Source organism: Argopecten irradians, chromosome 11 (genome assembly GCF_041381155.1).
Source record: "Argopecten irradians isolate NY chromosome 11, Ai_NY, whole genome shotgun sequence".
Lineage (NCBI taxonomy): Eukaryota > Metazoa > Mollusca > Bivalvia > Pectinida > Pectinidae > Argopecten > Argopecten irradians.
Genome location: NC_091144.1, coordinates 3,113,553 through 3,126,200, shown reverse-complemented (window position 1 = coordinate 3,126,200; position 12,648 = coordinate 3,113,553). Strand labels below are relative to the sequence as shown.

General features: G+C 35.1%; 1 protein-coding gene and 1 long non-coding RNA gene across 4 annotated transcripts in view; both read left to right on the top strand.

The window, feature by feature from the left end:
• The window catches only part of LOC138334308 (uncharacterized), an 88,343-nt gene extending 76,932 nt beyond the window's left edge, over nt 1-11,411 (top strand). For 2 of the 3 annotated variants that reach the window (XM_069282946.1, XM_069282948.1), the window contains exons 18-25: nt 5,788-5,850; nt 7,025-7,270; nt 7,463-7,561; nt 7,987-8,165; nt 8,555-8,664; nt 8,965-9,127; nt 9,346-9,488; nt 10,573-11,411. In XM_069282946.1, coding sequence (XP_069139047.1) covers nt 5,788-5,850; nt 7,025-7,270; nt 7,463-7,561; nt 7,987-8,165; nt 8,555-8,664; nt 8,965-9,127; nt 9,346-9,488; nt 10,573-10,819 — 1,250 coding nt within the window. In that variant the 3' untranslated portion in view covers nt 10,820-11,411. The remainder of the gene's footprint in view (nt 1-5,787; nt 5,851-7,024; nt 7,271-7,462; nt 7,562-7,986; nt 8,166-8,554; nt 8,665-8,964; nt 9,128-9,345; nt 9,489-10,572) is intronic. The other variant, XM_069282949.1, reaches the window with a different exon arrangement.
• Nucleotides 11,412-11,458: 47 nt separating this feature from the next.
• Nucleotides 11,459-12,403, top strand: LOC138334307 (uncharacterized). Its single transcript, XR_011210102.1, has 3 exons — nt 11,459-11,769; nt 11,841-11,992; nt 12,067-12,403. It is a non-coding gene; the product is annotated as an uncharacterized lncRNA (long non-coding RNA).
• The last annotated feature ends 245 nt before the right edge of the window (nt 12,404-12,648 follow it).

The following is a 12,648-nucleotide window of genomic DNA, read 5'->3' as shown; positions in this document are numbered from 1 at the left end:
AGTGTCAACCAATCAATGATAGAAATGTTGTTTAAGTGTCAACCAATCAATGATGGAAATGTTGTTTAAGTGTCAACCAATCAATGATGGAGATGTTGTTTAAGTGTATGACAATCAATGATGGGGATGTTGTTTAAGTGTCAGCCAATCAATGATGGAGATATTGTTTAAGTGTCAACCAATCAGTGATAAAAATGTTGTTAAAGTGTCAACCAATCAATGATGGAGATGTTGTTTAATTAAGTGTCAGCCAATCAATGATGGAGATGTTGTTTAAGTGTCAGCCAATTAATGATGAAGATGTTGTTTAAGTGTCAGCCCAGCCAATTAATGATGGAGATGTTGTTTAAGTGTCAGCCAATTAATGATGGAGATGTTGTTTAATTAAATGTCAGCCAATCAATGATGGAGATGTTGTGTAAGTGTCAGCCAATTAATGATGGAGATGTTGTTTAAGTGTCAGCCAATCAATGATGGAGATGTTGTTTAAGTGTCAGCCAATCAATGATGGAGATTTTGTTTATGTTGTTTAAGTGTACGACAATCAATGATAGAAATGTTGTTAATAATGTGTCAGCAAATCAATGATGGAGATGTTGTTTATTAGTGTCAGCAAATCAATGATGGGGATGTTGTTTAAGTGTCAGCCAATCAATGATGGAGATGTTGTTTAAGTGTCAGCCAATCAATGATGGAGATGTTGTTTAAGTGTCAACCAATCAATGATGGAGATGTTGTTTAAGTGTCAGCCAATCAATGATGGGGATGTTGTTTAAGTGTCAGCCAATCAATGATGGAGATGTTGTTTAAGTGTCAACCAATCAATGATGGAGATGTTGTTTAAGTGTATGACAATCAATGATGGGGATGTTGTTTAAGTGTCAGCCAATCAATGATGGAGATGTTGTTTAAGTGTCAACCAATCAATGATGGAGATGTTGTTTAAGTGTCAACCAATGTATGACAATCAATGATGGGGATGTTGTTTAAGTGTCAACCAATCAATGATGGAGATGTTGTTTAAGTGTCAACCAATCAATGATGGAGATGTTGTTTAAGTGTCAACCAATCAATGATGGAGATGTTGTTTAAGTGTCAACCAATCAATGATGGAGATGTTGTTTAAGTGTCAACCAATCAGTGATAAAAATGTTGTTAAAGTGTCAACCAATCAATGATGGAGATGTTGTTTAAGTGTATGACAATCAATGATGGGGATGTTGTTTAAGTGTCAGACAATCAATGATGGAGATGTTGTTTAAGTGTCAACCAATCAATGATGGAGATGTTGTTTAAGTGTCAACCAATCAATGATGGAGATGTTGTTTAAGTGTCAACCAATCAATGATGGAGATGCTGTTTAAGTGTCAACCAATCAATGATGGAGATGTTGTTTAAGTGTCAACCAATCAATGATGGAGATGCTGTTTAAGTGTCAACCAATCAATGATGGAGATATTGTTTAAGTGTCAACCAATCAGTGATAAAAATGTTGTTAAAGTGTCAACCAATCAATGATGGAGATGTTGTTTAAGTGTCAGCCAATCATTGATGGAGATGCTGTTTAAGTGTCAACCAATCAATGATGGAGATGTTGTTTAAGTGTCAACCAATCAATGATGGAGATATTGTTTAAGTGTCAACCAATCAATGATAGAAATGTTGTTAAAGTGTCAACCAATCAATGATGGAGATGTTGTTTAAGTGCATGACAATCAATGATGGGGATGTTGTTTAAGTGTCAGCCAATCAATGATGGAGATATTGTTAAGTGTCAACCAATCAGTGATAAAAATGTTGTTAAAGTGTCAACCAATCAATGATGGAGATGTTGTTTAATTAAGTGTCAGCCAATCAATGATGGAGATGTTGTTTAAGTGTCAGCCAATTAATGATGAAGATGTTGTTTAAGTGTCAGCCCAGCCAATTAATGATGGAGATGTTGTTTAAGTGTCAGCCAATTAATGATGGAGATGTTGTTTAAGTGTATGTAACAATCAATGATGGAGATGTTGTTTAAGTGTCAGCCAATCAATGATGGGGATGTTGTTTAAGTGTCAGCCAATCAATGATGGAGATGTTGTTTAAGTGTCAGCCAATCAATGATGGAGATGTTGTTTAAGTGTCAACCAATCAATGATGGAGATGTTGTTTAAGTGTCAACCAATCAATGATGGAGATGTTGTTTAAGTGCATGACAATCAATGATGGAGATGTTGTTTAAGTGTCAGCCAATCAATGATGGAGATATTGTTTAAGTGTCAACCAATCAGTGATAAAAATGTTGTTAAAGTGTCAACCAATCAATGATGGAGATGTTGTTTAAGTGTCAACCAATCAATGATGGAGATGTTGTTTAAGTGTCAGCCAATCAATGATGGAGATGCTGTTTAAGTGTCAACCAATCAATGATGGAGATGTTGTTTAAGTGTCAACCAATCAATGATGGAGATGTTGTTTAAGTGTCAACCAATCAATGATGGAGATGTTGTTTAAGTGTCAACCAATCAGTGATAAAAATGTTGTTTAAGTGTCAACCAATCAATGATGGAGATGTTGTTTAAGTGCATGACAATCAATGATGGGGATGTTGTTTAAGTGTCAGCCAATCAATGATGGAGATATTGTTAAGTGTCAACCAATCAGTGATAAAAATGTTGTTAAAGTGTCAACCAATCAATGATGGAGATGTTGTTTAATTAAGTGTCAGCCAATCAATGATGGAGATGTTGTTTAAGTGTCAGCCAATTAATGATGGAGATGTTGTGTAAGTGTCAGCCAATTAATGATGGAGATGTTGTTTAAGTGTCAGCCAATTAATGATGGAGATGTTGTTTTCAGTATCAGCCAATCAATGATGGAGATGTTGTTTAAGTGCCAACCAATCAATGATGGAGATGCTGTTTAAGTGTCAACCAATCAATGATAGAAATGTTGTTTAAGTGCATGACAATCAATGATGGAGATGTTGTTTAAGTGTCAACCAATCAATGATGGAGATATTGTTTAAGTGTCAACCAATCAGTGATAAAAATGTTGTTAAAGTGTCAACCAATCAATGATGGAGATGTTGTTTAAGTGTCAACCAATCAATGATGGAGATACTGTTTAAGTGTCAGCCAATCAATGATGGAGATGCTGTTTAAGTGTCAACCAATCAATGATGGAGATGTTGTTTAAGTGTCAACCAATCAATGATGGAGATATTGTTTAAGTGTCAACCAATCAATGATAGAAATGTTGTTTAAGTGTCAACCAATCAGTGATAAAAATGTTGTTAAAGTGTCAACCAATCAATGATGGAGATGTTGTTTAAGTGCATGACAATCAATGATGGGGATGTTGTTTAAGTGTCAGCCAATCAATGATGGAGATATTGTTAAGTGTCAACCAATCAGTGATAAAAATGTTGTTAAAGTGTCAACCAATCAATGATGGAGATGTTGTTTAATTAAGTGTCAGCCAATCAATGATGGAGATGTTGTTTAAGTGTCAGCCAAATAATGATGGAGATGTTGTTTAAGTGTCAGCCAATTAATGATGGAGATGTTGTTTAAGTGTCAGCCAATTAATGATGGAGATGTTGTTTAATTAAATGTCAGCCAATCAATGATGGAGATGTTGTGTAATTGTCAGCCAATTAATGATGGAGCTGTTGTTTAAGTGTCAGCCAATCAATGATGGAGATGTTGTTTAAGTGTCAGCCAATCAATGATGGAGATTTTGTTTATGTTGTTTAAGTGTACGACAATCAATGATAGAAATGTTGTTAATAATGTGTCAGCAAATCAATGATGGAGATGTTGTTTATTAGTGTCAGCAAATCAATGATGGGGATGCTGTTTAAGTGTCAGCCAATCAATGATGGGGATGTTGTTTAAGTGTCAGCCAACCAATGATGGAGATGTTGTTTAAGTGTCAGCCAATCAATGATGGAGATTTTGTTTATGTTGTTTAAGTGTACGACAATCAATGATAGAAATGTTGTTAATAAAGTGTTAGCCAATCAATGATGGAGATGTTGTTTAAGTGTCAGCCAATCAATGATGGAGATGTTGTTTAAGTGCATGACAATCAATGATGGGGATGTTGTTTAAGTGTCAGCCAATCAATGATGGAGATGTTGTTTAAGTGTCAGCCAATCAATGATGGAGATGTTGTTTAAGTGCATGACAATCAATGATGGGGATGTTGTTTAAGTGTCAGCCAATCAATGATGGAGATATTGTTTAGTGTCAACCAATCAGTGATAAAAATGTTGTTAAAGTGTCAACCAATCAATGATGGAGATGTTGTTTAATTAAGTGTCAGCCAATCAATGATGGAGATGTTGTTTAAGTGTCAGCCAATCAATGATGGAGATGTTGTTTAAGTGTCAGCCAATCAATGATGGAGATGTTGTTTAAGTGTCAGCCAATCAATGATGGAGATGTTGTTTAATTAAGTGTCAGCCAATCAATGATGGAGATGTTGTTTAAGTGTCAGCCAATCAATGATGGAGATGTTGTTTAAGTGTCAGCCAATCAATGATGGAGATGTTGTTTAAGTGTCAGCCAATCAATGATGGAGATGTTGTTTAAGTGCCAACCAATCAATGATGGAGATGCTGTTTAAGTGTCAACCAATCAATGATGGAATGTTGTTTAAGTGCATGACAATCAATGATGGGAGATGTTGTTTAAGTGTCAACCAATCAATGATGGGGATATTGTTTAAGTGTCAACCAATCAATGATAAAAATGTTGTTTAAGTGTCAACCAATCAATGATGGAGATGTTGTTTAAGTGTCAACCAATCAATGATGGAGATGTTGTTTAAGTGTCAGCCAATCAATGATGGAGATGTTGTTTAAGTGTCAACCAATCAATGATGGAGATGTTGTTTAAGTGTCAACCAATCAATGATGGAGATATTGTTTAAGTGTCAACCAATCAATGATGGAGATATTGTTTAAGTGTCAACCAATCAGTGTAAAAAATGTTGTTTAAAGTGTCAACCAATCAATGATGGAGATGCTTTTTAAGTGGTAGCAATCAATGATGGGATGTTGTTTAAGTGTCAGCCAATCAATGATGGAGAATTGTTAAGTGTCAACCAATCATGATGGAATGTTGTTTAAGTGTCAACCAATCAATGATGGAGATGTTGTTTAGTGTCAGCAATCAATGATGGAGATGTTGTTTAAGTGTCAGCCAATCAATGATGGAAATGTTGTTTATTAAGTATCAGCCAATCAATGATAGAATGTTTGTTTAAGTGTCAGCTAATCAATGATGGAGATGTTGTTTATAGTGTCAGCCAATCAATGATGGGGATACTGTTTAAGTGTCAGTCAATCAATGATGGAGATGTTGTTTAAGTGTCAGCCAATCAATGATGGGGATATTGTTTAAGTGTCAACCAATCAATGATGGCGATGTTGTTTAAGTATGTCACCAATCAATGATGGGGATATTGTTTAAGTGTCAGCCAATCAATGATGGGGATACTGTTTAAGTGTCAGCCAATCAATGATGGAGATGTTGTTTAAGTGTCAGCCAATCAATGATGGAGATGTTGTTTAAGTGTCAGCCAATCAATGATGGAGATGTTGTTTAAGTGTCAGCCAATCAATGATGGAGATGTTGTTTATTAGTGTCAGCCAATCAATGATGGGGATACTGTTTAAGTGTCAGCCAATCAATGATGGAGATGTTGTTTAAGTGTCAGCCAATCAATGATGGGGATGTTGTTTAAGTGTCAGCCAATCAATGATGAAGATATTGTTTATGTTCTTTTGCTGTATAGACCCAGATCTGATTGACCAGGTAGACTTAGTGGCTTATACAAATAGAGAGTCAGACTCGGACAGTAAGTCACATCTAGGCATGCATCGCTACACAGTTATCTTTCCTTGTGTCAAAACAGATTTATCTTTTTTTTATCTTGGCAAAGTTATATTCTCTAACCACCTATATCCTTTTTTTATATAATCGTCCAGTTGCTTTTTGCGATCAGTCTTTGGCTAAGCATGTAATACTCAGTAAATAAAGTTGATTGCATCACTATCTTGATAACATGGAAATATTACACGTTTCCTGGTAATTAAATATTTTAATTGCTTGTGATGATTAAAGAATGGAAACAGAGAAGCACTATTTACTTATTTGGTCAAAATAGTGAATATTTGCATTACATTTATTTTTTATTTTTAAGACACTTAAACTATCTGTATACAAACATTCAGTCATCAATGAATATTAGACAAATATTTGGTATAGAGATTCACATGTAGAAAAATTGTTGCATTAAGTTTTAAACTTGAAATAGATTGTCATTATCTATTAGATAGATTCAATAATGACATGGTCTTTTGCATGATGCTAGCTTAAGCTAATACCTTTGGAACTAAAATCAGTTTTTGGCATGTCTTCAAGAGTCTGTTCAAATTATCTGAATGCAAGAACCTGAGGTTAATACAATATTTCAAAACTATCAATAATGTTATGAATCTGACATAATTCTAGAAAATATTTATCTTAGGTCTCACAGACTTTACACAGTAGAAGCATGTTATATTTCCTATTGCTATACATTGTTAGAGATTAATCTGTTTTCAGTAAAAGACATGAAGGCTTTAGCTATTAGAGACCAAATAGTACAATTAAGGGATTTGCTTTTGTTTAAAAATGTATAGATTGCATGTTGTAAAACATTTTCTAAAAATAGGGAAAAAAACGTTATTTCCAACAACATTTTGTATAAACTAAGACACAATTTAATTTTTAATCAATAGAAGTAAATTCAGATTAAATTCCCTGCTCTACTCCTTCATAATTTTGAAAAACTTTAAAATGATAAATTTTATTTTTAGAGTTTATAAAAGTTCTTGTAATTTGTAAAGCAGCACATAAATAGAAGATTACTTTTTTATTTAATTTGCATTAACATTGTACTTGTTTTCCAGAGTTTTAAAGAAAAGAATCTTTTACTTATAGAATATATTTAACACAACACTAAATATTTTTATGACATTAATTTACAGGCTTGTCACAGAGAACTGGCCAGTTTGACAGCATAGGACCACCAATAGTAGCCGAGAGTACAGCCAATCCACCACGCCGTAACAGCTACACTGATATGTCAGGAGTGCCATTGTCCGACGTTCAAAGCGAGGAAAGTATTGTTGAGAAATTTCTTCAAAAATTAGATTCAACGTTACGAGATGAAGTGAAATCTAGTCTGTCGAAACGTTCTGTCATCAAACTGGGTCTTCGCTGTACCCAGAAAGGTAATTAAAGACCTTCTCACTAAACATAATACTGTTCACTCCAAAAATTCTAAATGAAAAACCTTCGTCTTGAAACAAAGTTAAATGTTTTGTATATATATGAATGAGTGTGTATTTTGTTTCTTTGTACCTTGTCTCTATAAACAGGTTTGATAATAATAATTATTCATAGATGTTTATTACATTCTGTAGGGGCTGAGATTCGCATGATTGATGGACAATATGAAGAGGGCCCATTTATCGGTCAGGATGCTACCATCAAAACAATAGTTGGAGAATTTAAAGATTTCGGTAAGGAAACACTTATAATTATAGACAGCTTCAATTAATTTTAGCAGGAAAATTTGTGTGTAGGAACAGGAGGAAGAACAATACTGTTGAACCTGACATCGTTAACATGAACTCCCTGTTCTTGAAGGCTTTATCTGTTCAATTGATAAATTTAACTGTTTTGTTAGGTCATGACAAACTTTTTCACTATGCATATTCAGGTAAACTTAATTTGAAAACTTGAATAAATTTTTAGTTAACTTATTCACCTCTAAAAATTCACAATGAACCATTCCAGTCTTTGAATCCGAACGGTTCAAATGTGTTTCCAGGGGTCAATGGGTTGTTAAGTTTAGCTGTTATTGACATAGCATGAGGAAGGTCATCCTTACATGACCGAAGCTGATTAGGAATTTGAAGATTAAGATTGGGCTGTATGATGACAGGTGAAGACATCTTGCCGCGATGGGTAGGGACAGGGTTGGCCGAGACGTTACGTTTCCGAGACTGTTTCCAGGAAAACCTACACCGTAGCTGTGGTATCACTGTGGACCAAAGTCGCTTTTATGTCCTGTATCCGGCCACCCAACGTATTTTAAAGGAACATTTACGTGACAGAAAACAGGTATCAATAACCACACGGAATATTCTCACTACCATACTTACCATAATCAGCACCCTTCCCCCTATAATATATAATACCCTGCCTCTTCAATGCTTATAACATCAGTATTGTATTCCATAATGCATGAACTTGTGAGCCTTTCATGTGTGAATTACAATGCAATAATGGGTCTTTAAAAGGAAAGGTGCATGTAAAAATCATAATGTTTACTGTGACAGATTAATGTGCCATGAGTTCTGAAAGAGTTAAAAGTATGGCTGACTTAAAGTTTTTTTCGTCTAAAACTTACAATTTGGTTTCCTTATAAGTGCCCCCCCCCCTCTTTGGTATAATTTTTCAAATGCCCTGGGTGCTATAACAGTTAATACGGTATATCTTTTCTCTTACAGGAGTTCACATCCTTTAGTTTGATCGAGATTTGTCAGAGGATCGCGGAGGCCATGGACTACCTCTCCTCAAATGATATTGTCCATCGTGACATAGCTACCCGTAACTGTGTGTAAGTGCTGTTTACTCTATAGTCAGTACACATACCAGGTATATGTAAGCAGCAGTACGGCAGTAAGAATTCTGTCTATATCTCAAGAGCGTTAGATATTTAGGATTGAAATATATAGTTTTAACTTAAAATGACCATTCTACGTCTCATCTAAGGAATTTGTTAAAGAAATCAAACATATGTTTCTAAAGAGCTTTGACTACTATAACTTAATAATGAACTGATCCAGCATAAGGAATGGATGAGTCCTAATGTGTTTTTGGGGACAACTGAGATTAACAAGTTTTCCTATGTATACAGTGTATGTCCGGGAGATGTAGTGAAGATAACCGATGCAGCCTTTTCTTGGAGCCTCTTTCCAGATGAGTATATGTATGATTCCGACCGAGAAAGATGGCTGCCAGTACGATGGATGGCCCAGGACAGTCTTCAGACGGGATTCTACAGCAGCAGTACAGACGTGGTAAATTCTAGTTTGATATTTCAGTCACTGTAATTAGTCCCCCACTAGAGATTCTACATTCTAGATTCTAGAGATTGCAACCTTTTGGCACAATAAATATGTTGTTGTACTTATAAGTTTGTCAAATTGTCTTGTTCCAGTTGAGGTTGAATGTGTGGAATTAATTCTAGTTATAGGGATCATATATATTGAATTTGATGTGAGTGACTGTATTTCAGTGGTCGTACGGCGTCCTGATGTGGGAAGTGATGTCACGCGGAGTACTGCTGCCCTACTTCGACATTGAAAACAACGCAGATATCAAAGATCATGTGATCAATGGTTATCGTCTTGGAAAACCGGACATAGTACCGGATGGAATGTAAGTGTTTATAATTTTCATCATTAAAATACATGTACATACGATTTATTTTGAACCTTGTTAAAGTTCAATGTTTTGTTTTATATATAGTTATGTAATCATGACTGAGTGGGTCATTAATAAATTCATCAACAGTATAAATATGGGTCAAGAAGCATGTGCAATACCAACAGTATGTTCCAGTGTGGGCTTAATTCACAGGATCCTTTATTACAAACATTTGTCTGTAGGGTACAAATTACTTCAAATAATAAATATGGGCCAAAGAAGTTTAAACATGTGTGACATCAATTATTATGTTGGAAAGCACAGATTTGTAAACTGCTATGGAACATTTAGTGTAACTTGTTAAAACTGGCCCTTGAATGTCTAATCGGGATCCCTGTATAATCTGGCTTAATTACATGTCATTTTCCTTCTTATGATTATGATAAATACTACTTGTGTAATACAGAAACCTGTCTGGCTAAATATTCTGGTCCAGATGACAAGTTATACTGTATAAAACTTTGAATCACACTTATAAATGACCTCTAAATTGCATAAAAAAATATACACTAACACTGCATGGTGATTGTGTATAATGTGGTTTAGAATTGCTGACTTACACGGCTAAGTATGACTTTTTTATCAGTGATACTTCTTACTTTTTACACTACCAGTTAAAGCTGCTTTTCCAGATAAATACAGTAATTCTTGTGGAGTTAAAATATAGACCAATCTGATTAAAATACAGATCCCTATAACCACTCAGTTAAATGAAGGTTCTGACAAAATCCCATAGGGGGTCACGTCCAGAAGACCTTTATACCACGTGGAATTCATACCAAATCCTGGATTTTGCACGTAGCGATTTGATTGGCCATTTTCAAAGGTCACCTGGACATGACCCCTAATGGGATTTTCTCAGATCCTCTTATCACACGTAGTGATAATAAGGATCTGTATTTTAATCAGATTGAATATAGACCTGCTTCAATTCATTTAAATATTATGTGTTTGTTTTGGGTATTGTCTTATGATTACGCCCTGCAACCTTCAATTATCATCCATAATTAATAGAAGTATCAATTTCATATTTTAGGTACAGTCTAATGATGTCATGCTGGGATACAAATCACAGTCAGCGACCTGCTTTTGTCCGGATCATCGAACGTTTGATAGACATACTGAATCCTCAGGAGTCCTCCACCATGATATACCAGAACGAGGGACTTATTCAGGACGAAGATTTGCCAGAGTATGGAAATATTCCGAGTGATCGACCAAAACTTCCGTCACGAAACAACATGCCAGCCAAAAATGGCAATGTAAACTTCGGCTACAGATGATCGCTTTTACTACACTGAATCCAACACAAATGTATTTATAGCTAGCCTTAGGACTAATTAAAGGACATCATGATTCAAAAGTTGCTAATACCAATATAAGAATGAGATGTGTTTTATTGTTGTTACACTACAATCACTTTGTGATCTTAATCAAAGACCACTGACATTATATACTTAATTATTCTCATAAGTTATTTTGTGCCATAACCATTAACATCTGTACATCTTTATACTGATCAAGCACCTTCAGTTGTAAAATATAAGAAAAAATTCTAGGGGTGTATATTGGATATTCATAAGAGACTTAAACATAAAAGCGTTGACAGATGACGTCTACATTAATATGGTGTAAAACATGTACACCCACATGTTAATAGGACGTAAAAATAAACAAACCAAACCAATGGTCCACATTAGGTTACATGTCACAGATAGAGTCTACACCAGTATGGTGTAAACCTTTACACATTATAGATTGATTGCTCCACATTAGGTTACATGTCACAGATAGAGTCTACACCAGTATGGTGTAAACCTTTACACATTATAGATTGATTGCTCCACATTAGGTTACATGTCACAGATAGAGTCTACACCAGTATGGTGTAAACCTTTACACATTATAGATTTGATTGCTCCACATTAGGTTACATGTCACAGATAGAGTCTACACCAGTATGGTGTAAACCTTTACACATTATAGATTGATTGCTCCACATTAGGTTACATGTCACAGATAGAGTCTACACCAGTATGGTGTAAACCTTTACACATTATAGATTGATTGCTCCACATTAGGTTACATGTCACAGATAGAGTCTACACCAGTATGGTGTAAACCTTTACACATTATAGACTGATTGCTCCACATTAGGTTACATGTCACAGATAGAGTCTACACCAGTATGGTGTAAACTTTTACTTGTTATAGATTGATTACTCCACATTAGGTTAATGCACAGAAAAGTCTACACCATATGGTGTAACCTTTACACATTATAGATTGGTTGGTCCACATTAGGTTACATGTCACAGATAGAGTCTACACCAGTATGGTGTAAACCTTTACACATTATAGATTGATTGCTCCACATTAGGTTACATGTCACAGATAGAGTCTACACTAGTATGGTGTAAACCTTTACTTGTTATAGATTGATTGCTCCACATTAGGTTACATGTCACAGATAGAGTCTACACTAGTATGGTGTAAACCTTTAGGTTATAGATTGATTGCTCCACATTAGGTTACATGTCACAGATAGAGTCTACACCAGTATGGTGTAAACCTTTACTTGTTATAGATTGATTGCTCCACATTAGGTTACATGTCACAGATAGAGTCTACACTAGTATGGTGTAAACCTTTACTTGTTATAGATTGATTGCTCCACATTAGGTTACATGTCACAGATAGAGTCTACACCAGTATGGTGTAAACCTTTACTTGTTATAGATTGATTGCTCCACATTAGGTTACATGTCACAGATAGAGTCTACACCAGTATGGTGTAAACCTTTACACATTATAGATTGATTGCTCCACATTAGGTTACATGTCACAGATAGAGTCTACACTAGTATGGTGTAAACCTTTATACTTGTTATAGATTGATTGCTCCACATTAGGTTACATGTCACAGATAGAGTCTACACCAGTATGGTGTAAACCTTTACACATTATAGATTGATTGCTCCACATTAGGTTACATGTCACAGATAGAGTCTACACCAGTATGGTGTAAACCTTTACTTGTTATAGATTGATTGCTCCACATTAGGTTACATGTCACAGATAGAGTCTACACCAGTATGGTGTAAACCTTTAC